A 25,343-nucleotide genomic window follows, 5' to 3' on the forward strand; every position below is an offset into this window, starting at 1 on the left:
CCGCCCCTGCCTCTCCCGGGCTCTGGGAGGGCTCAGGGAGCGGTGGTGAACTGCAGCAGCTCAGCGGCACCGTGAGAGAGGCACCGTGTCCCCTCGGCGATGGAGCGCGGCGGGCCGGAGCTGCCGGCGGCCGCTGTTCCGCAGGTGAGCCCAGCGGCACCGGAAAGGGTGAGGTGAGGGAGGTGGCGGGAGGCGGCGTTCTCTTCTCGTTTCCGTCAGCCCCTCGTCGTGGGGCGCCTGGGGGGAGCCTGAGGGGCGTCGCGGCCGCTTTTGCTGTTACATGCCTCCCCGGAGGGCACTGACAGTGGCTGTGGATTTCTCACCTCGGTTGAATTTTGCTCTACCTCATGTGAGGAAGAACGGAGTCCTGAGTATGAAGCGGAGTTAAGAAAAAAGAAAGCTAGTGGATGGGTCTTATTCATGTAAGAGAGCAGAACCGCGGCCACTTGACACAGCTGTAACTGTGTCTCGCTCCAGAGCTCAAGCACCTGTTGTCCTGGTGGGCCCATTGCCATTGGTGTGACCCCAGCTGTGCTGTGTCTGCAGCTGGTTCTGCTGGTCCCTGAGGAAGCCCATCTATGTGGTGGGGGCAAGACTCATGAAGGAGTCTGTGAGCTGCACAGCAAACGTTGTAGTCGTTTTCTAGTAATGACTGATATGAGGGAACCGGACTCTTCTGTTCAGTACAATTCCATGTGCAGAAGGCGTTAAAGTTTCATGAGAGAATAAGTGATGCTCCAGCTGCACGAATGAGTGGTGAACTAAAATGGACCACTCTTAATTCTACATCAGAAAGAGCAGTGGAAGGATGTTAACTGTAAAACTAGCTATGGTACGGAGAAGATAACTAGGAAATGACAGTTGATCTTCCTGTGATGATGTAAAAGTTTTTGTAGCACCAAGTGGAAATATTTAGTGGCAGATTCAGAACAAAGAAGAGTACTTGTCTCTTCATATGATGCATACTTAAGATATGGAGCTTGTGGCCACAGGACATTGGAGCTGTTAAAAAATTTACATGCCTTCAAAAAAGGGCAAACGGAAGGAACAATCCATTAAGGAATATAACACAACAAGAACATGCTTGGCTCAGGAAGACCAGGATACACAAAATGTTGAAAGCAGGGACAAGATACTCTTCCTGTGCATTTCCGTTGGTTACTACCAGAAAGGGGATACCAGGCAATATTTGCAGTGCTACTATTCTTATGTTACTACTGCTAAAGGATTAAAGGTTCCAACTAAGTAACTAACTCTCCTTGAGATACTCTTACACATGTCAGCTTATACCACAGTCTACAGACTATTTGGATTTATCAGTTTTTTTTTTTTTTTTTTTTTTTTTTTTTTTGGGAGTATTAGTAGCAAGCATCTGAATTTGCACTTAGCTGCTATATATATTAAATAGGCTCCTGCATCCATGAAATAGTGACTTTATTTTCATGGTAAGTATACGTTTTCCTTCTGTAGAAAAAAAGGCAGACATTTTCTTCATAAAGTGCATGTTCCTTTTTTAGTTATATGACTTCATTTCAAATACCAGTATTCTAATTAAAGATTCTAAAAAGTTCTCTGGCAGTAAATGGTGAATAGAGGACCACAACATGCTTGTAAGGAAATTTATTATTATTATTATTTTGAAGATAGAATTTAAATCTTCGAAGCCACTAAATACAAATTTGTACCTCAAACTCTACATTGTACTTACTTACCCATAGAAACTTTGTGAGGCTAGTCAATGTCATTCTCTATTCATAACGCGCTAAACCATTCAAAGACATAGAAGTATTGAAAATGCTGGGGAAAAACCTTAAATTTGAACATCTCCAGGTGTTGGCATACTTTACTAGTAACTTGAAATTGATTTTGTTCCCCTTGGCTCAGGGGCCTGTATTTACTGACCAGTCCAATTAGCCAAAATATTTTCAAAACTGTTTGTTCAAAAGGCAGAAATATTAATCGTGACTAACAGCCTGCCTCTCAGTTTATATAGATTTCTGTTCTTCCACTTATATTTTTTCAGAGAAGAATTAATTACAGAAGATTATCAGCCAGGCTTATGAAGTAATTAGATGCCTAACGCCCCTTTGATTTCTCACTGGGGGAAAAAGAAAAAAAAGATTTACTTATCAAAATACCTAATACCTCTACAAATCTGAGTCTATGAAAGCATTTTTTTTTTGAATCAGCTATATTAAATGTATAATCCTTTTTCTCACCTATCTTTAATTCCATTATTGTCTTCCTGAAACAGATAGAAACAGATGACCAAACAGCTTTGGTTAGTAAGCCCAAGAATAAAGGAGGAAACAGTAATCTGGCATCAGCTGGTTTTAACATTATCAACTCCATCATAGGATCGGGCATTATAGGTAAGAGTATTTTCTTTATTATTCAGCCTTGTTTATACATGCATGACTACTCAGTGTTGAGAAAAAAAATGCTGTCCTCTTATTTTCTTTTGCTGTTGCTAAAGATTTTTGTCTACTTCTATTCTTTTATTATGTGAAAATCCAGTGTTGTCAGCTGAGATCAGGTCTCACTGTAGTAAGTACTCTTCAGCCTTGTTTGCCATAATGACCGGAGTACTGATAGAGCAGGTGCTGACTCAGCTTTGTGGCTAAGCTGCCCTTGGTCTACTAAAAATAATCGCATTGATTAAGCATGATGGTCCAATTTGGAAGATTGAAATAATTACTTTTTTAAAAAATCTGAATATTTCATTACTTTGGTCTTCACAAATAAAAAATATTTGTAAACGTTCGAAAACGTTTTCTTGCTTACAGGGTTGCCATATTCAATGAAAGAAGCTGGTTTTCCCTTAGGCATACTGCTTCTGTTTGGAGTTGCCTATATCACAGGTACTGTAAAAGCAGTTTGTTGTAAAATGAAAATCAGTCTTGCAAAGTTTAGATGATTTTTGAGCTTCACGATAGCTTAATCATGTTTGTGACTTAATAAAAATGAGGATTTTTTTCTCACCTCACTAATCCCCTGAGCAGATTACTAAAAGTAGAGAATTATACTGTACAACATATAAAGCTGCTTTTTGTGTGCCTTTTATTTGGTGAAGCCTAGTTTCTTGGACTAGGTCATGGTGACATTTGGAAGAATAGCTCTTATTTGTGTCTCATAATCGCCTGTTGTTTTTCCTCTAAGACACTGATCCTTGAGTGGTACTCAAATGTACCACAGAATTAAAATCTCTGGGAGTACTATGATTTTGAATATTTTAATATCATTCATCAAAAAATCATTGATTTACCTTCAAAAAGTAATTGTAAAGACTGGAAGTTTCATAATTTTAGTCATTCCTAGAAGATAATAAACACTGATACTGTTCACAGAAAGGAACTGTTCCTATCGCAGCATAGATTACAAGCTAAGTGAAAGCCAGATGAGGAATAGACGAGGTCTAGCTACTATCTGTCAAGACATCTACTCTAAGGTAATAAATTCTGCGCTATAACTAATCCAGACTGGAAAATCCCGTGGTGCTCAAATGATCACTAAAGCATAGTTTCAAATAACAGCAGCATTTTATACTGTTCTTCATAAAAGGTTGAGGTTCTGTCTCAGAGTAATTCCATCTGTGACGTCAGCTCTGTCTCAAGGCATATTGCTTCATACAAGAGAGTGGTTCCATCCGTGGTTTTCAAGTTAAATTGACACTGACATTCTTCATGTTTTAGCCTCTAGGATGATATAACCAAACATTATATTTAATTTATATACCTCTGTGTCGTTAATTTAATTTTCCATTTTTGGTGCTTTTGACAGTTTTCCCTTGAACCATACTGGATACTAATTAAAATGAGGCTGTTTCTGCTTTCCCTTATTGGGAAAAGTGGAATTCCCTTACCATCTGGAGCCTACAGCTCCAGATCTTGGTGGATTTAAATTCTGAAAAGATTTCTCATCGCTGTTCTTCCCAATGCTGCTGTTTTCCCTTACAGACTTTTTTTAAGGAGTAGAAAAGAACAGTACCTGCTAGTTGGTTCATACTGTCTTTAACAATTTTATTTTTTAACAGATTATTCCATTATATTACTGATCAAAGGAGGAAATCTCTCTAGTACCAACACCTATCAAGAGCTGGTCAGAAAAACATATGGTCTTATAGGTTATCTAATTCTTTCAACTCTTCAATTTTTATATCCATTTATTGGTAAGATCACATAAAATATAAATTTTCATGTTTTATAAATAATAAGCTTTTCCATGTTACCTTATTCTTCTTAAATATTAAGAACTCTGTAAAGCGTATACTGTATATGCCTCTTTCCTTAAATAAATAATTGATGAGTAGTGAAGAATGACTGGAAAAGAATTCAATGAATCTGAGGACCAGAATAATAGAAATGAAGTGAAACATAATAACTCAGAAATCTGGGATCACACACTTAAAAAATTAATGACAAAAGTAGCTATGAGAAATAAAAAGAGGGGAGACTCTTCTAGAATGAGGAATTGGATATGCACTGTTTCATACAGGACTGCAGGAGGTAAGGATTATAGATACCAAGAGACTGGATTTGGTGGCTGCAGAGTCCCAGAGCAAATTTTTCCCTTTGGGCTTAGTCAATCTGAAGTCCTTTTGAAGTCATTTTAGCTAGACAAGATTTTTAAGGGAGTCAGGTTAGTGTTACTGCAGGCAACAGCATTGCGCCTTCCTATGAATTACTTTATCAAGCTTCATCCCTTAAACTGAAAGTGTGAATTACATATGAAAATTCCTATTGATTTTTATGAAAATTACCTATTGATCCATTACAGTTGACTTAAGAGAGTGTAATTATTACTTCATAGAGAATGTGAAAAAGAATTGTAAAGATTTCAGTTCCTACCTTGGAACTAGTTATGCAAATGTATATGCTTGAATTAGTTTCCATATATAGTGTATGTGCACGCATACTTCCAGTGTAGAATAAGATACAAATGAAATATAAGTATTAAAGTCACAGCTCTTATTAATGAAAGGAGGGAATGGAAGTCCATATTTGCTATCTTCATCTTTTCTCCTTTCTTCTGGTTGAAAGATTTCAGGCTTCTACATGAGCTAGGAGGTCCTGTGCATTTGATTCCAGGACTGATTATTTTACTAACACAGGAACATAACTAAATTGAAACAGGAGTTTGAAAATAAACTGACAAAAAAAATGAAGTTGGAAATGAACAAGGCAATTCTAAAAGCCTTTTTAGTCCCTTCTGAATTAAGTTTATATGGGAAAACAGCACAGTGGCCTTGCTTATCGGATTGGATTCTTTCTCAGATAGTACATTTTTAAAATAAATAAAGGAGACTGTTAAAATATTTGTTTTAAGCCTGGATCTTAAAAGTTGTTAGGTGCTAGTTAGAATTCATACAAGAGGGATAGTGGCATAATCCTGAGGTCTACAGAATAGATGTATTTAAATATTTATCAAATGTTCTCTATTTTATTTGTACTAACAAATTTTTATTTTCTTTAAGCTATGATTAGTTACAACATAATAACAGGAGACACTTTAACTAAAGTTTTTTTGAGAATTCCTGGAGGTAAGATGCATTTAAAAATTTCAGAATGGGAAAGATTTATTAGGTAGAAATGTAGTGTTTTGGGGGCTTATACTGTGTCAGACTGAAGTAATACCTACCTATTACTTTGTGTCTAAATTATCCTTAAATATTAAGTTAAGAATTTAAATAATGTTTGTATGAGTGAGTGCTTTTTAACAAAAAGAAACCCAAAACTATAAATCCTATAAGTCCTTGGGTTGTTGGACTGTGTCAGTGAAGACTAAGTGCATCAATGAAATACTAAGAAAATAGAAGTCTTTCATAGTGATATGATTGCAAGGTTTTATTTTGTCATATTTTTGAATGTGCTACATTTAAATACTAAAACTGCACTTCAGTGAATAATTCTGGATGACTTGCACATGATATAATGGATTTAATTCTTACTTAAGCATATCTGTATAGTTGGTCATAAACTGCACATATAACTTCCAGTTCTGTTAGATATTCACTGTAAAAACTTTTAAAGATCTTAACTCATGCACTTACCCTTCTGCTGCTGTAAGATTTCCCAGCGGAATCAGTGGAGCCCATTTGTGTGTGTGCCTGTCATCTTTTTTCATCACAAAGCCAGCTAAACTTAAACACTTTTCTCTGGCAAATTAGACTGAAAAGAGCATGTCTGGAGTGAAGTGGAGATTAGTTTTTGTATGAAATGTTTGCTTTCCTTAGTGAGATCATAATTTTCAGATGGTGAAACCTGCAACATGTTGGATTCATTTTTAATTCTCACACACTGTTCAGGTTGATAGTGAAAGTGAATACCTGATAATATCTAATAGTCATATGACTTCTTTAATGGGAGGAACCAACACCATGTCCAATTAAAAAATGCAGGTGACAACAAGAAAAGAGATGCTCAAAGGAACCACTCAGAATGAACTTTAGGATCATTCATTAAGAATTTGTATATCTTCAACAGAGCAGTAATTGATCTCACCACTGTCAAAAAAATCAGCAGTAAATAGCAGAAAGAAACATTAGATGGTTTTACTTGCAGTCTTCCAACATTGACCCAGGCATGATGAAATAAATTAATGCTAATCTATATATTCAGATGTCACACTTCCAAAGTCACTTCCAAAGTTTGATATAATATATCACTCGTGTTATGAACTATAGCTTAAAATCTCAGAATTCTGGTGATTATGTGCATGTCATATATGGCTTCCCCTGTTAGTTAATGCCTAGTCTTTATTTCACTTCCTTATCTTGAAAAAATGAGATAAAAGCTTGGTCAACATCAAAGTTTGTTACTGCTAGCCTTTTGAATGCAACTGATCTATTCCTTGTGTCAGTCTCTAAGAGGAATAATTTTCTTTCTCTTTTTATTTTAGTTGGACCAGATAATATACTTACAGATCGTCACTTCATAATTCTTCTTACCACCATCATCTTTACCTTGCCTTTATCTTTATATCGTGACATAGCAAAATTGGGAAAGGTAAATCATAATAGCAGTTGATTTAGTTCACTTTCCTCTATGCCATTAGAAAACAAGTGCCAGTCATGACCGAATGTATTGAATTCCATCCAGCTCTAGAGCATATTAAATATTTTAGAAGTTCAGACTGCCTTCTGTCCCAAGAAATATCAGAGAACTTGGAATAGTTTAAGCAAAACTTTGGTCCCTACATGAATCACTAGACTTTTTTTCCATCTACTGTTAGAAATCTTTTTTTAAAGCAGTGAGTGATGTAGGCCTGATCTTGAAATGCTGCGCACCATTGATTACAAGTGTTTAAATGGAAACCATCTCTTACAGTTAGACAAATAGTTGCAATTGGCTAGTTATTCAACAAGAATAACAAATAAAAAGATGATAGGATAGGACAAGCCTCATAATTATAAATATTTGACATGTGATATTTAGAAATGTAGTTGTTTACCAATTCTTTTTTCGAAAATAAGTTGGGCTGCTAAGAGGAGAACCTTTCAGCAGCTTACTAACTCAAGTTGTGTGTTGTCTGTCCTACAGGTATCTCTTATTTCTCTGATTTTAACCGTTGTCATCCTGGTTATTGTGATGGTGAGGACAGTAACATTGGGTCTACAGGTGTAAGTATTCTTACACTTGCTATAAAGTGAATTTTTGTTCATATATAGCCAGTTATATCAGTCTTGCATTCTATCTGCATAGTTTTGGAACATGGGTGTTTTGATAGAGACAAGTGTTTAAAGAAATAAATCTGTACTAATTTAAAGACAAATCTGTACTAACAGCAATGCAAAATGAACTGCTAAAACTTACCTACCTTTTTCCTTCCATTGCACATAAGCAAAGTCACCAAAAGTCTCAAAACAAACAAACAAAACAAAAAACAACACTACAGGTGAATTGGAAATTACATGTGCTATCTCTAATAGCAGCTGGTTCCTGAAAGGACATGTGAGGTTGCCTATCACTTGAGAAGTCTTCAGTTTTGTCCATTACTGTCAGATGACCTATATCTGTAATCTTAAAATAGATAGTAATTTAGCAGCATTTCTTCTTCTGTTAATATAATGATTTTGTAATGAAAATTGAATAGAAATAAGGAAAATAAGTGAACCACACAATAACAAAAACTTAATTCTGTCATTTGAGAAAACAATATGAACGTGCTGAACTGTTTTCTATCACTTGTACTCTTAGTGTTTTAACATTGGACTTTGGAGTGTTCTAGACAATTAAGTGCACATATGAATGTGTGTTGTGGCAATATTTTTATAATTATATTGCAAGGAAGTGTTATCAACCTAATAACTTTCATTTATGGTGTAGAAGGTCTGCTTTATCCCTTTTTCCTTATTCTTTGAATGTGAATATATATTAATAAAGGTGACAAATTGTTTTTGAATGTGATTTTTTTTAATTTATTGGAATAGTATAGTGATTCTAATGTTTCTGTACAAAGTGGATTCTTCCACTGTGATTACTTAAGCAGTGTCATGTGGTTGTGTATTTGTCTTATTGCTGTGATATATGGCCTAATTGCAGGGCACTCATGTTTTAATGCTAGCAAGATAACTAGAATAGCAGTTTCTAAAGTTGTGCCAGAGAAGTGCCATCACCTGTAGAAATGATCCACTCAGTATAGTGTGGAATTTCAGCCTGCCCCCTTAAGCAACATGTTTGTCTTACCATATTAAAGGTGTATTTGAAAGCAAAATCTCAAAATTCCCTGTCAAAAGAGGAAGCTATATATAATGGCTACTCCTGACCTTGTTACTATGGTAACATTTCTTCTTAACAATGGTGGTGCACGGAAATATAAGAAGTGTCTGTCTTTGTTTCCTACAATAAGTAATGATGTTTTCTGAGAAATTCAAGTCTTACTGTTTAATTCTAGAGACTTCCATTTTTGCGTTTATACTTCTTGTTTTCATAAATTCATCTAAGAAATTGATAAACTGTTACCAATTTCTCACCTCACAATAATTCTATCAGTCTATTTTTACTGTATGTTACAATTTGAAACAGGTGTAAACTTTAAGTTTTAATAAGTCCTTTTATAATATTTTGCTGATGTTATGCTATCTGTTTTTTGTAATGAGAATAAACACATTTGATATATTTTAATATGGATCTCATCACAGTATCATAGCAAGTAAAACCAAGTAAATAATGCATTTACTGTGAGTTCTCACCAATATAAAATGGAAGTTGGAGTTCTAAAGATATATATATTTAAATCAGATTTGTCATGTAGAAGAAGAAAAAAAACTATGACCATAGAGAGTCTTGATGGGGTCAAGAGAGAATATTTAATTTCTGCTGGTGTAACATGCCAGAATTGACCGTAGATCTGTTGCTGCACACAGCTAATTGTCTAGTTTGTTCTTGGCAACTCCATAACTTTCCATTCCAGTTCTTAACTAGCCTTTCCTTAGGAAGTTTTCTGAATTGCGTATGGTGTCTCTCCTGCTGCATTTTGTGTTCATTGCTTCGTGGCCTAACCACAGTGAATATGGAGAGCAAACTCTTCCTTTTCTAATTCTTAAAAACCCATAAAAAGCTGTGATTTGTCCCTCCTTGGTATTCCTTTCTGTAGACTAAACAAACATTTCCATTAGTGTCTTATCTTGTCATTTCTTATACCTCAAGTCATTCTAAATGGCTGCATTAACTTCTCTGTAAACAGAAACAAGACTGTGGTTACCCTACTGCATTGTTTGATGTATCTTACATGCAAAGTGTCTTGAGGTCCCTTTTGCTAATTTTTGGGGATTGTCATGTTCTTGTTTATATAGCCTGGTTTGTTTGCATTTTTGCAAAATGACATGGTGTTGTGGACATGCGTCGAGTCTGTAACCTAACAGAAACACTAAGCCCTCTCCTCTGCAGAACAGTGAGATAAGTCTTTCCTTTCTTTTAGCCTGTTCTTGTGAAGTTTGGGTTGTGGTATAGTTGTGTCCCTCTCCTCCTCACTCCCCATCTCATTCTCATGAAATCTGTAACTGCATAACTGTGGAATTTGTTGTTAAAGTACTGAATCCTACCTTATCAGCTGATTTTTCCATTTGTCAACATATTTCTGATTTTTCTTTTTTCTTTTATTTTTCAGTCTGTTATCTGGCATGCTTGTGCTAACTGCACATTTCATGCTTTCTACAAAGGATGTTTTTTGATCCATCTTCTGATTTACTATTGAGTACATTCAGAAGTATTGGATTCAGATCAGTGTCTAATGGAATCCCATTCAAAAGTCTTCCCACTTTGATAATTACTCTGCACACTTTTTACTTACCTTTTACTTCAGATTTTTGAAAGTGAAGATTACTTTGTGTTAAAGGGTACAAGATTATTTGGGAATGATAAACCGTAATTTTGTTTAAATGCCATTCAGGTTCTAGTGGAAAGTAATACTAAGATAACAGAATATTTCCCTTCCAGAAACCTTCTACTGTCACTTCACTGTCACTTTACTTCACTTACTGTTACTTTACTTCTACCATCAGTAAAGTAACAATACTATTGTTGTAATGATTTGATGTGTTTGAAACTGTAGGCAGCAATTGTAAGTCTTTGGAGTGTTGCATTTTTGTTATTTTTTTAGTTGCTGTGGGAGTTGGAGTTGTTCAGGGACATTTTGGGAGTGTTACTTTCTTGTTAGCTCTTAGGGGAAAACAATAACTAATTTCTGCTGAAGGATTACTTGGTTTATTTTACTTATAACAAATGAAGCTAAGCTACTCCTTTCTTGTTTTGCTTGTGATTAATATAATTCTTGTGACTATTGTTGTCTGAAGGACATAATGTATCTGCAAATAAAATTCAGTGTTCTGGACCCAGAATGTACTCTCAATAGTTTAAGATGTTAGATAAAAATACATTCAGATGATCTATTCCTAGCTTTATTTCCCCCCTGCTGGTAGCTGAGTGTTTTTCTACTATGATCAAAACCAATGTATTAGAAATAACTCAAACTGTAGATGTCTATGGATACTTCTTAATACTGCGTAAAGTAACTTCATGGTTCAGAAATGAAACTAACATTCCTTGCTGTAAGAAGAAATACTTTATGTATCTTATAAAGGTAAATTTGATCATCTTTGGGGAAGAATGTCACGATGTCAGTGTCTGCATAATACATAAAGCTACAGGAAAAACTTCAAGAGCATCTGCTACGCATAAATAGAACGTGAGAATTACTTAAATGGCAGCTGATCACAGGGATGAAACACCAAGTGTTCAGTAAAATAACTTGAAAGTAGAAAGTTGATTCCTTCCTTCATATAAATAACCCAACAGTGAGCAAAACTAAACTTTAATTTTGTGAAATAAAAAATAAAATAAAACCTAAGCTACCATACATTTACAGACCTGTCATTTGTTCATTAAGGAAAAAATGGGATTAAAGCAGCTGTAACTAAGAGGAGCTGACGTATTGCTTTACCTTGTCTATGTCCTTTAAAAACCAAGGTGATTATTTCATGTGAGATTCAAAGCTGATGTGTTATGTTCCATTATATTGATTGAAATTATATTCAGTACCTCTAAATTTAAAAGTTTAAATTGAAACAAAAAATATTTTACCTTACAATAGAATTAGATTCATGTTTAATTCAATGACGTAGACACAAAAATGTAAAATTTCAGTTTATCTCCCATGTATTCCTTGATGAGGTGCAAACCAGCAGTTAAATAAACTTGTGGTCTGTCACTGTTCTTCAATCCAAAACAATGGAAGTGTTTTGCTCGTTCCAACATGTAGCTCCCTTCTCAAATGCATAACTTCATTTCCTGTCTAGAAATTATTTTCTTTCAGTCAGTGCTTTGTGCCTGTTGGCAGGGTTGAGATCCAGGGATGTAGGTTTCTCTTACTCTCTTTTAAGATATTTTGCTGCTGATGCACTCTGCTGTACTGCGTTTAGCAGCATTTCTACATAAATGACAGAAAATTTCTGCATAGCATAGATCTTGTGATGGAGACTAGTCTACTGTAAATCTTTTACACAAGATAGAAGACATGCTGTTGTAAGCTGCCAAACAATTTTGCCTGACTCTTACTCAGGATCTGAATGTGAAATGCCTTTATCCCTTTGGGAACTTTTAGCTTTTGCCTTGCTTGTTTGTTCTTTTCATATTTTCCTACCTGTTCTTATGTTGGTAAACACCAATCTCTTCAAAACACTTTAAAAGTTTTAAAACTCAGTAGCATGCTTATTATGCTGTACTTTTCCTTTAAGTATACTGGAATGTATGTAAGACTGAGTACAGCCTTATTTTATTAACCACTAGGCTTTCTTCACCGCTAGGTTTCACTACCTTCCCACTGATGATTCTAAGCGTCAGCCTGTCTTTCTGTAGTCTTACTTTCAGCTGAGAGATTTTCCTGGCTGGTATCTCCCTTGGAAAGTCTTTTTATAATCTTTTATAAAAAAAAATCTTTTTTTTTTTTTAAAAAAAATATTTTATAATTTTTGTTCCAAGAATTAGAGTTACATACTCTCAACTTTTGTGTGGTATTTCGACTACTTTATATTACAGATAGCACAGCTTTAACCAGGAGCATTTAGCATCACAAATGTTTGTTTCATCCTCCTGCTGCTTCTCCGGCATAAAAAAAAAAAAATTGTGCAGGCATAGCCTGTGGTTGTTATACACTGAGCATGAAGCAGTAAGGTAGCTATTTTTATTATTCATGGATATTCACAGCTACTGCTATTCTTGTGAGCAGCAGTTGAAATCACCCCCTAACAATTCCTAGCAAGAAAGTAGGTCAGACTGGGTCAGAACAAAGTTCTGTTTGTTTTTCTTCCTTTTGACAAGGAGCTGTCTTTAACAGCGGCAGCAGGATTGAAAGATTCGAACAGGTATAGAGTTAACTTCTGATATGCTCAGTCAGCCTGTGTATGTCTGTCTACACAGACAAACATTTATATAAATTTTATGTATGTTTACCCTCATCTGTATGTGACTAGTTTTCTTATATCTAGACCACGATATTCACTAATGGATTTTTTCTTTTTGAATTTCTCAAGTCTTTGAGAAATTTTGTCTTGTTCTTGACCTAAAAGCATATATTGTATGCAAGTCTGTTATGCAGATATGTTGCTTGAAATTTTATATTTGTTATTTCAAACAGATTGCAATTAGTATATTACTTTCACTTGTTAGTTATGTAGCATATCTGTGGGAGGTCTCTATTCCCAAGGTGTGAAAATGCTTTTAAAAAATCCTGCAGGGTATAGAACTTATTGTAAGAAATACTGAGTCTTGCTCTGTTGCATTTGTCATCCATACCAATACGCGTTCTAAGACATGGCAATCTGCTGGCAATGTTCAAATCATGGGTCTGGAAAGGGAAGTTTACCTTCTTACGTTGATAAATAAGCACGATTTTTTCTTTTGCCGCTCAGCTCCCTCCAAGCTAGTACTCCTAATCTGGTTTGCTGTTCATGCATAAAGCGTTAATTTCAGTCTGCATATTACCAGTGTGTATGCTATTGCTATGCAGGTGGAAAACTAGCTCCTGATGTTTTCTTAAATTATCTGGTCACTTTCCAAGATGTTTCAACATGTTTTTTCCATTCTGATGTTTAAATCCCATTTATAGGGAGCTTATAATATGGCTATATTGTATGGGATGTGCTATTTTCACACACACAAAAAAAAGTTTGTAGTTGTGGTTGTCTGATCAAGAGGTGTTTCAGATAAAAAGCATTCTTTATTTCTGTGCATTTTGGAAATATTCTTTGTACAGGGCATTAGATAATCTTAAGTTCTTATGAATAGAAAAGGGATAAGCTAACTTTAAAAAAAAAATCCATTGTCAAAGGATAATATAAGACAATTTTTCATGTTGTGTGTTTGATTTCAAAGCTGACCTCTAGTGGTTATAGAACAGAACAGTTGTAAGATTTGTTTCCTATAGTCTATTTTTTGTAATGTTACTGTCTTTGAGATGTGAATAGTTTCCTGAAAAACCCATTCAAAATCATGAATGTGAATTATCCACAGACATCTCTAATTTGATGCCACTGGTTTCATATCGGTAAAGGAAGCTACTCTGTATAATGAACTACAGCAGCTGTAGCTGGTTTGATCTCCTAATTCATAAAACAAATGCATGATAACTATTTCATTCACAGTGTTTATTACATCTACATTGCTTCTGAATCTAAGAATATTTTAGTAGGGCCATATTCAGCTGCTTAAGACTAGAAGGTCTATGCTAGAGTAGTCAAAAATGTATGCTGTATCCAAGCTGAAAAAAAATGAGCTTGATTTTGATGCTCAGGTCCTGTTTGACCTTGAAATTAAGGTTATAGCAACCATAGCTTAAGAGTCTAAAAGTTGTTTTAAGTCTAAGCTGAATCCACAGTGGATGCTGGAAATCAGGTTTTTAATATGGAGAAGGAAGACATGACTACTTGAGTAGATATAGTGAGATATGAGTTCTCAAATAGGAAACTAACAAAAAAACAACTACCTTTTTTCTAATCGTGTTTAAAAAATTGGGCAGCAATGAAATCTAGCATTGCATATGCCACTATGGCTGTCAGAATCACCTAGTTACCAGAGAGAGTGACAAAGCTCCCAGTGTTACCTTCACAGAACTGGTGTGATTGTCATACTGCTTTGTAGGGCAGCAGAAAGATAGCAGCTAAGGCCTCAGGTGGCAGGTGCTTTCCCTCTAAGTAAAAATGGAGCAATTGTAGTAGCAGCACACTTTTTTAAAAGCAAATTTCTCTGCACCCATGCTTTTTGCTTCAATATTACATATATAAGGCTTCATTTGATATTGAATTTCATTTGATATTTTTAGCAATCTGCAGGTCTGGGAAGGAATATTTCCTGCCATTCTCTTTCATTCCTTTTGGTTCAGAGAATTTAATCGTATTTCAAGTGGGTTTTAATGAAGATTGCTGACAGTTTTCTGCAGTCCTCCTCTAAGGTTTACTATTAACAAAGCCCAAATCTGTGGGCATATCTTAGAGGAGCAGATATAGAGGATATTACATACTTGCTTGATTATAAGAGTCTCCGTACACTTTCTTAAAGTTTATTTTGTCACTCCTTTGGGAACTAGCACAGTTCCTTTAAGATGAGGAGTGGTTGAAACAGGTGTAAATAAAGACAAATTGCCTTGCTTGATTTGTGACCTAGGGAAAAAGTATCTCTGGACTCCATGAATTATGTGTGCAAATTCAAACGAAAAAAATGCCTCTGAATAGTCTGAGGAGATTTTGGGTTGAGATAACCTCAGCCAGAATCAGTAACAGCTTTTGCCTTCCCAGGTACTGTTTCTTGATAAATGGTGACTTGAAGAGTTTATTTACAGAACTGGCTGCTGAAACAGGCTGACAGTTTGGGCTGCAAAAAAACAGGTTCCAGGAATACTTTAATCAAAACAAGAAAGATGAGGAGGGCATCTCCCTGGTTTCAGCTTATTGTTGATGAAAACTGGCCTAATTCAGATAGCTCTGGAGTTCTGACTAGTGATTCTGTATTACAGCATAGTATTTAGAATTATTTTTAGTAATTGATGGTTGAAAAGAGTGTAATCTATTAAATTCTGTTTTAGACCCAAATCAGAAAATGCATGGATATTTGCAAAATCAAATGCAGTACAAGCCATTGGGGTGATGTCATTCGGTAAGTCATTTGTATTTTCAGTCTTCAACTGTAAAAAAATAAAATTAAATAAATAAATTTAACCTAGAAAATTGTGTATTTTTAACTGTACTTTTTTATTATATGTACATATATACATTCATATTAAGCTGGTTTATTGAAAGCTGGAGTTGATTTTTGTATTATTCATAGGTGAACTTAGTTGCTACAATTTAAGACATTATCACAATCTGTTGTCCATCCTGCCATAGAAGCAATTGCTACTCTAGGAGAGATAGCATGTGGCACATGTGAATCCAGTTTATAGTTCAAATTTTAAAGCACCTGTATTGGTAGTGCTAGTCTAGTCCCTAAACTGGGTAGGCTGTGAACATTCTGCATTTTCTTTGGTAAACTGTAACAGAAAGGTATTGGACTAAGACACATACATTCACAGTAGAGTGAGGCATTATAGAGTGCCTGTCTCCTCCCATTTCCAGCAATGAACCATTCAGATGAGTCTGGACTCACCTCCATTGTTGTCATTGTAAAACCCATTCTGCCTGGGGGTCGTTGTATCTCACTTCTTGTTAATGCTGTAATAATGTGAGGCCTCCTTGTGTTTGCTGCTGTCTAAAATGGATGTCATAGAATGTCTGAAAGTAGCAAATGGTTCTGTGGATTTGAAAGAATCTCTGAAGTGCTATTAGGCTCTCACACAAAAGAGCAGAAAGAACTGTAAGTGGAATGCAGATGTGGATAGGGGAGTGGGAAGAAATAACATGGTATTTTAGGGTAATGTAATCAGAATCATCCCAGGATGAATATGAACCTGCATCAAATCAATTAAGTAAAAGTTCAAGCCATTTATCTTTGCTATTCAGTGCAGATTTAATATTTGTCTGTAATAATAAATGGTATCCAACTGCGCTGTCTCCCCTACCTTGGAATATATACTCCATTAATTTATTTTAAATGCGTATGTGCATGAATTCATGTATTTGCTTTAAATGTCATGTGTGTTTCAGCATTCATCTGCCACCATAACAGCTTTTTAATATATGGCTCTCTGGAAGAACCCACATTAAACAACTGGTCTCGAATCACACATGTGTCTGTCTCCCTTGCTGTTGTTATCAGTGTACTATTTGCTGCATGTGGGTATATGACTTTTACAGGATACACAGAAGGTAAACTGCTCAATCCCTCGATTTTGGTGCTTTCTGTAGTTATTGCACTTGATTTCTGAGTTCTGTTTTTAATACCTTAGTATGATCTTGGCATTTTTACAACTACTGTGGACAGAAACAGCTAGGACAGACATACCTTGTAGTTACCCACCAACCAAAACGGGATACAAAGATGTCAGCTATATGCTAATAGGTGTCAGATTCCCAAGTGGAAGCCTCACCAGTGAAAATTCCCTCTGAATATTTCCATATCCAAATACTTATGAGGACTAAAGATCTGTAACTTAGCCACATGGTCCTTTAACAAAGAGAGCTGGAAGAAAAAAAAACTTGCTTTGCCTTTTTTTTTTTTTTTTAGGGTGCCTGGATATACATTTCTGTACATTCTTCTGTATCTTCTCCTGTCTGTGCAAATATAGCATCCTAGCTCTGACTTAGAGATACTTCCTATCATTACAACAGCCATTTTAGTGTAACTAAAGCTATTGTCATGTCTTTGTGTACGTGTGTATATATATAAATATAATATATAAATAACATGTATAGATAGTTATACTATCTTATGTGATTTTGTTTAAAAAGAAATGGAAAAAAGTGCTTTTGGAAGAAAAAGGCATTATATTGTTCAGTGCAGTAGTTCCTCAAGGAAAGATACACATTGCATAAACGATCAGCTTTTCTGTTATAGTGCTGTTCCAAATTGTGGGAGAATGCTTCTGAGCTTTTTTCCTTTTGTAAAGAAAAGCAGCATTTAGCTGAGAACAGAGGAATTGTGGGGTGGAGGTTACTAGTTGATCTGTTCTTTTTTCCTCCTTCTAGTACTGTTTGTACAGCATAACTTGCTGGCCTAGACACAACTTTAGGCAGACTAAGTCCTAACTGGCTTGAGATATTTCAAATATAGAGAGCTTTGACTGCAGCTATCCCTCAACATATGATTTTACTGTAGACAGGTTCCATCTTACCTTCTGTCTCTCCTGTCAAAATCTTCCAGATATCTTCTCTGAAGCACATCCTATTCCTTCTTCAGTGCCGTTGTGATCCTGAAAGTGGTAAATCATAAGACAGTATAATAAACAGGTAGAAAAGATGTGGTACATCATCTGATGACTGTCTTGTAGTTTTTCTTGAGCCTGATGGATCATGATTCCAGATTCTTCACTGTAACCACTAAGCAAGATGATCTAAATTCTCTTGCAATGCTTTAGTTGCTAGATATAAAAAGATTTACTGCTTAATAATACATATATTTACAATGAGTTTTCAGGCTCATAATATTTGAAATTCTTCATCGCAGCTTACCAGCTATGATTAGATAGTATCAGGGAGATGTAGTTATGCAGAGGTAACTCCCTGGCCTAGTATTAACTGTTCTTGTTAGATGACTTACATTTTAAAATTAAATATTTTATATATAAGCTTTCTCTGTCCTGTACTGAGTTAAACAACAGCATTTCATGTGAAAAAGATGCTAAGGGGAGGACACCATATATATTAAAATATTTTTGAAATATAAATACTACCTCAAATAAAAACACTGTTAATAGCAAGTTAAGATGAAAATTCCTCCTGAACGTAACTTGACTGTAACTAGAGTTTCTTGATGTATCAGGAAAGGGGAACAGAAAGTCTCAATTACTCGAGTGACTCCGTTAACTTACACTTCAATTTGCAAATAAGCAAATGAGATGAGTTCAAACTAATCGATGTTTTGCTATGCCTCAGGAGATATATTTGAAAACTACTGTAGAGATGACAACCTTGCTACATTTGGGAGGTTTTGTTATGGAGTTACTGTAATTCTGACCTTCCCCCTTGAATGTTTTGTGACCAGAGAGGTAAGCATTTATTACATTCTCCCTTTAACGGTATTGATATTATTAATAATGTGAGAACATTATTAATACATGTTGTGGCTGAAGTAAATGACTGATCTGTAATAAATATCAACAGATACTATTCTGTTGATGCAATGAACATGAGGGTACTATTTGTACTGTTGAGATTCTGGTAATATTATGTGATACTTATGATAATGTTACCTAATATATTAACAACAGCTATAAAGTCTGCATAGAATTCCATTTTTGGTATAAATGTTACTGTCATCATTATGTTGAATAGCTAAAAATAACACATTAACCATGCTTACTAGCTCTGCTGGGTGAAAGTATATCTAGGAAATCCATCTGTTCAGTCAGTGGTTGCAAGTGGTTCTGTTCTGTAGCAGGAAAATGAGAGGAAAATAAATCCTGCAGATATAACTAAGCCAGTGTTGAAAGTGTTCTGCAATTTTAGTAATGCTTTCTATGAGTTATTTTTGGAAGCAGATGATGTTTTCTTGAAGCAAGCTTCAAAGTTCAGTGAGTATATTCTCACCCACTCTTTTAGCTTCCTAAGGTTAGAAGATTTGTTATAAACTGATTGTTAAAATAAAGAGCAAAATCAAAGTTTAAAACTGCGGTTCTGTTTCAGGTGATTGCCAATGTGTTTTTCCATGGGAACCTCTCAACAGTTTTCCATATTGTTGTGACAGTAATTATCATTGCTGTGGCAACTGGTGTATCATTAGTGTATGATTGCCTTGGAATAGTTTTAGAGCTGAATGTAAGTGAACCTGCATAATCTTCTATTTAATAAATCACTTTTTTATATATATATATATATAAAAGACAACTCAGAAAAATCTGTAGCTCTACTAAAAATCTTATGCAATTCAGCACAGTATTCAAAAGTGTTAGTAGAAAAAAAAATATTCAGTGGTTGTAAATAGTGTAATTGAAGAAGGAAGTTCAGGAAGAAAAGTTATTTTAACAAAGGAAATAATAAAAAAATCCAGTCCACATTTATGCTAAACATCACTTGTAATATTTTACCTTCAATTTCATATCAGCTATTTTTAATAAATAAATCAGATGTGGAAATGTAGTTAGAAGGTGGAGAAAACTTTAAGGGCAGCCTTTGTTTCTTTATGGAGTTATTTTAGAATTGGCTTCTTACATTCCTGTCCATGCATTCAATGACAATTTCAAGCCATATATTGCACACTTACCTGAAACCGATGGGGAAAAAAAAGTGAGTGATTTGTTCTTTACACTACATGATACATGTAAGTATATGTACATTGCTCTGATCCACAATGGAGTTCATCTGCCAGCTGAGCAGTAATAAGTGATTCTGTAGCAATGATTTAGTAAACATGCTTGGACTAATACTACAGAACCAGTCTGAATATTCAGATAAGCTATCCAATTACCCTCTATCTGAAATAATTACCTACATAGTTTCCTCTGAGTTAATTCTTTCCAAATTATAACTGTCACAAAATAAACAGTGGTCCACTTGGTTTGGTTTCTTATTCATGGCAACTGTTGGTAATTTCTTTTCCATCATTTTTCTTTCAGTTTTTTCCACAAGTGCAGAAAATTTGCCTATGTGTATATACACCAATAAAATTATGTACATTTGTGCATCTATATCTGCCTATTTGGGCCAAATATATGAATGTTGGTATAATGAACCTATTTAACTGTGTGCACATATGTGTCTATATGTGACTTGGAAAATAAGATTTTCTATTTAGCAGTACTGGAAAAGGCTTCTATTATCCAGCTTTACTGTTGCGTCAGTCTATTCATGCCTATTTACAAATTCGGATTTTTGTTCTTTAGGTCTAAATACACATGCTTACGAGGGTTTTCTTGTTTTTTTCCCATACACAGGGAGTTCTGAGTGCTACCCCACTTGTTTTTATCATCCCAACAGCGTGTTATCTAAGGCTGTCCAAAGAGCGGTGGAACCATTCGGATAACCTCATATCCTGCCTGATTCTTGTTATTGGTGTGCTAGTGATGACAGTTGGGTTTGTTTTGACTCTCTTGCATCCCCAGGAATGCAGCCATGGAAAAGAAATGTTCTACTGCTTCTCTAGTAATGTTTCTTTTCACAACAGTACACTTCCCCCTTAGGTAACACGCCAGTCTGAATGAGATCAGGTGTGTCTTCCAGCAAGCCATATAGTCCAGTTTAAAGGTGCCTGGAACAAAGATTTTATGTTTTCCTATGCACTAATAATTTTAATCTGTATAACCGTATTTATATACTTTACGTTGGCATCCTTTTTCTGATAAAAACTTAGCTTTTAACTGTTGAAACAAATTCTCAGAGGTGTCTTGCAGTAGACATTAGTTGCTTAACTTGCAAACCTTCCAAAAAAGCTTAATTTGTTAGTGAGTCACCAATGCAACTTAAAAATTATAGGTGAAATGTGTAGGAATGTAAACATTTCCCATGTTTCTTTGCTTTTGTTATTTTTTCTTAATTTTTATTAATTTTGTAGTGATTAAATGTATATTTATTAGCATACTATAATATGTTGTTTTTTTTTTAAGTCCTGAAAAAGAGTATGTCTGGGTCTCTCTGTGTCTTAAACTCGTGTGGTTAAATTGCAAAAAATCTATTAATTCTGTATTTGATTTTGCAATAACTGTTCTTTAGTGCTGAAAGCACCCCTTTTACTGGCTTTCCAGTTAACAGCAATTTTGTATTACAATTGAACTGTAACTGATATAATTCAACTGTAATTGTTACAATTATTGGTTTTCTTATTAAAAAAAAATATTGCATGAATCTGACTATATAGGTGAATTTTAAAAGATTGAGGTAAATATTCTTTATACAAATTCTAAGATTGACAGAGAATAAAATGATATGTGTAAAAATCAAAGCTTGACTTTTACATTCGTAACCTTACTTAGTTTTGAAACTATACTGCACTGATACAAACCAGGCATGTGTAGCTTGAGCTTGTTTGGGAGGCTGTGTTTTTTTTGTTTGTTTGTTTGTTTTTCTTTTTGTGAGGGTATATTTTTTTCTCTCCTTACCTGTGTTGTAAACTTGTTTGAGAAAATTGGTAGTGCAGTTCTTTAATTTCCCTACCTAGAGTCAGCTTTGAGGGTGATGCTTCTGCTGCTGTCCAGACACCTGGTACTGTTAACAGAATATTTTTTACCAGTTTAAATGGAACAAAATAGCTCATTTGGTCTTAGATGTGTGAGTAGTCACTGAATATATTCCCTTCCGCATGAAATGGAGTTAAACTTAGTTAATACTTCCTCATGATAGCTGCTGAAGATGTTTCTGATAATAACAGAAAAGCTCACAAGTCTTTTCCGATTTCTGATTCTTTTGATTGAAGTATGTTACTTTGTTTCAAGTATTAATTGTAACCCTTGCTTTTGAGTCAATGGAATAATCTGTAGTATTGCCTCTTCAGCTTAAACTTCTACTGAGTCTATCTTGTTATTAATTCACATTTACCCCCTTTTTTATGATGCTTGAGACTTTCTAAGCCTTACTAACTTAAAAACGAAGATTTAAAGAAAACTTGTTTCGTTATGCTTTGTAACCTGAAAAGTGTAAAGTCTGAGGTAGTAATGGTCAGTTAAATGTTTGTGTTGCTGGTAAAGCTTCTTTTGCTCTTAAATTTATTTTGCCAAAACTAATTGCATTCATTTCACCATATAATCATAGATGGCTCACTGATTTTCAATCATAAACTTGCCAGATGAAGATGAGACTCTCCCAGATATAAGTATACTGTAAGAAGAGAAGTCAGGCATTATGGATGCCAGAAGTTACTTAACTGCAGTTTGGCTAATGGCTTTATAGAAGCTATGGTTCTTTCCTTTCCACTATTATTAGTGTAATGTTTCTTTATTGAAACTGCAAATAATAACTTCCTATATATTTTCTTATGACCTAGGAGGTCTGAATAAAGGAACAAGCAGCTTTTTATTGTCACAATAAAGCTTGTAATAGTAATAATGTTTTTTGGAAACAAATAAAGCTCCCAAAGACAGAGTTGTAGCTATCATCAAAGGAAGCACGTAAAGCATTTAAGGATATATATATTTTTTAAAAAAAAATCTTAAATATGACAGCACAGAAATCCTAATGCAGTAGAAAATAAAGATTTAACCTTAAAAGGAAGCACAATGCCAAAGAACATTCAACTACCTTCAAGAATTACTAGTTGAATGTATTTAATTTTAGCTTCCAAAAAATCGTCTTTCTTTGACTAAGCAAGTAAGGCAAAAGCTGTCAGCTTTAAAGGAGCTCACCGAGAATGAATGGAAGCTAGTTACAAAAACTAGTTACAGCTTGTGTTGTACTATTGGACAGGCTGTTGCACTGAAGAGTATGCTTCAGCTTTGTAGTTACAACACTGGTTCGTTGGTAAGCTAGAGGCTTTTAGCATGGTTGATTTACGAAATAAATCACACTTTATTGGCTCAGTCTATTTTTCTTTTTCTTTTCTTTTTTTTTTTTTTTTGGCGGCTTAATAATGCAAACTGCCTAGTTTTGTCAAATTCATTGGGATCTCACCACTATCATAGTATTTCAAACATCCAGAAATGCACTGTGTGCAGCAGCTGATAGAGTGCTGGCAATATCCTCAAATCCAAACGTGCTGCAGTGACAGGTCTTCATGGAGTCCAGGCAGAGGAAGACCAGCAAAGTTCCACAAGCATGCACTGGCAGGGTTTTCACATCAAAAGCTGATATTATGACTCACTATTTCTTCCAAATTCCTTCTTTCCAGCTGAGAAGGGATTTACTGTCCTTGCTAAATTAAGGTCCACCCCAGGTCTTGATGGTTTAGTTGCTTAAAGTTGCCTGTTTGTAAGTTAGGTTCTACAGTGAAAGCAAGTTAATTGAACTTTCTTTGCCAGCTATGTAGCTTGAACTGATGATGGAGTAGAGCAGGGGCTGCAGCTGTCTAGGTGTGCAGCATCCCCTCTCAGTCATTTCTCAGTCTGAACTTGCCACTGATAATTTTTTTAATTCAGGTTCAGCTACAAAAGCGATGGAAGTCAATGGCATGATACACATTTCTTCCTCATAATTCCTCCCCTCAGCACTGTTTTCCTGGTCTTTTGCATTTGGTGGTTTATAGGGCACTGTAATAAGAAAAGACTGTAGGAGAGATTGAGCTGGATCAGTGTTATGACTTCTCAGGTAGAGACGTGACAGCATGGGAAGTTTTAATTGGGGCATGATATAGCTGCTGATCCTGCAGATGCATTGAAGACCCATGCCATTATACTTCAAAGGTAATTACTCATTTTGAAACTGGACAAGAGACCCTATTTCACTCCTTTTCCACGTGCAAAATACAGAAAAAAAGATTATTTTTAATTCAGAACTGATACTGCTATCTGCTTTCTGGAAATACCTAATCTTGTATTGCCTAAAAATACAAGTCTAAGACTTGTAAAGAAACAAGTCTGCTTTCTGTAAACAAATTTAAGCTTTTTGAATTGAGTTAGTTACCTTTGCCTACTCTGGAGTTCACTGCAGCTATTGATGAAAAAGTCAGGGAAAAGCAGAAAGCAAGGAAACTTGAAACTAATCTTTGGCATTTCCTATGTTATTAAACCTCAGCTGAATGCAGAAGTTGATATAAGCATTTAAAATGCAAGTCTTCTTTAATAGATAGGAATAATGTACCCTCTAATACACACAACTTGATCTATAATAGTAAAGAACTGGGTACTTTGCTGTAAAAGGTTCCCTGAGTTGTGTTTCATGATACATTATATTATTAATTGCTTGTAATCAGTTCCCACCTCTTTTATTAGGATGCAGTTCTTCCTTATACGGACATTCACTTGTGAATTATTTTCTTGGAAGACTGTGACACTTGTAGGGTCTTCTGAGAGGCTTTACACACTGGAAGTAAAGCAGGATGCAAAAAGAAAAACATCCTGAAACATTAGCAGGACATCAAAAGAGGAGCTTTCTGGAACTGAGGAAGGAACTATTGAAAATGTGCAAATACTCCCAACTGATGGTTAATGCTTCCAAGCTAGAGCCAAAAATCAAAATTAAAAAAAAAAAAAAAAAAAAAAAAAGCTATAGTTATTATAGTTGCTTGTTATTCTATTCTTAGATGTAAGCTGGGAACTCTCTTGGGACTCAGTAGACTCAGTATTTAACAATGTAAACTGCATTTCACTAGACTACATTTTAAGTTGCTGAGATTAGAATGTTTTATAAATTTTTTCTTTTGACTATATTTAGGAATTTGTGCAACAGCAACCAGCCATTTCCTGTACTAAATGAGATGTTTTGTGATCGTGCTAGTGTAGAATTACAAAACATCAAAGCCCATGGCTAGTGCCAGTAGGCACTGGGCAGGGTATCATAGGACTGGTACAAGCTAATGAGGAATACCAGTATGACCCTAGAGAAAGAAGTTACTAGTGTGAGAAAAAGTTTTTTTTTTTAAAAAAAAAAATAGGTACAACCAGGCAACTAAACAAAGTTGGGTTAAAAAGTAATCATAACTTCCCAATGATGATAAATAAAATGTTATTTACATATTTTTCCTTGTAGTATACCTACCCCCTTTAGGAAAAAAAGAGCATAACATAAACTTTTAAACTGCTGTTTTGTTGATGCGAAAGTATCTTCAGTGGAATGTTAAAGGAATTGCAGAAGCATTTCTGTTTATGTTATTCCAGGATCTTCACTTCTGGACTAACTC

At 35.1% G+C, this 25,343-nt stretch overlaps 1 protein-coding gene across 3 annotated transcripts; it reads left to right on the forward strand.

Moving 5' to 3' along the window:
- The first annotated feature begins 7 nt into the window (after window positions 1–7).
- Window positions 8–21,421, forward strand: SLC38A11 (solute carrier family 38 member 11). 3 transcript variants are annotated; one of them, XM_035331367.1, is made up of 12 exons: window positions 8–144; window positions 2,255–2,372; window positions 2,787–2,861; window positions 4,034–4,168; window positions 5,474–5,539; window positions 6,898–7,004; window positions 7,539–7,618; window positions 15,574–15,644; window positions 16,631–16,792; window positions 18,518–18,630; window positions 19,268–19,399; window positions 20,515–21,421. In XM_035331367.1, exons 1-12 carry the CDS (start codon window positions 100–102, stop codon window positions 20,758–20,760), a joined length of 1,350 nt encoding a protein of 449 aa, XP_035187258.1. In that variant the 5' UTR covers window positions 8–99; the 3' UTR covers window positions 20,761–21,421. The 3 variants fall into 3 exon arrangements, with proteins under 3 accessions (XP_035187258.1, XP_035187259.1, XP_035187260.1); XM_035331369.1 differs by lacking the exon at window positions 8–144 and adding an exon at window positions 3,348–3,448 and having other exon boundaries at window positions 2,306–2,372; XM_035331368.1 differs by lacking the exon at window positions 5,474–5,539.
- Window positions 21,422–25,343: the final 3,922 nt, after the last annotated feature.

The sequence above is a fragment of the Oxyura jamaicensis genome, chromosome 7 (genome assembly GCF_011077185.1).
Source record: "Oxyura jamaicensis isolate SHBP4307 breed ruddy duck chromosome 7, BPBGC_Ojam_1.0, whole genome shotgun sequence".
Lineage (NCBI taxonomy): Eukaryota > Metazoa > Chordata > Aves > Anseriformes > Anatidae > Oxyura > Oxyura jamaicensis.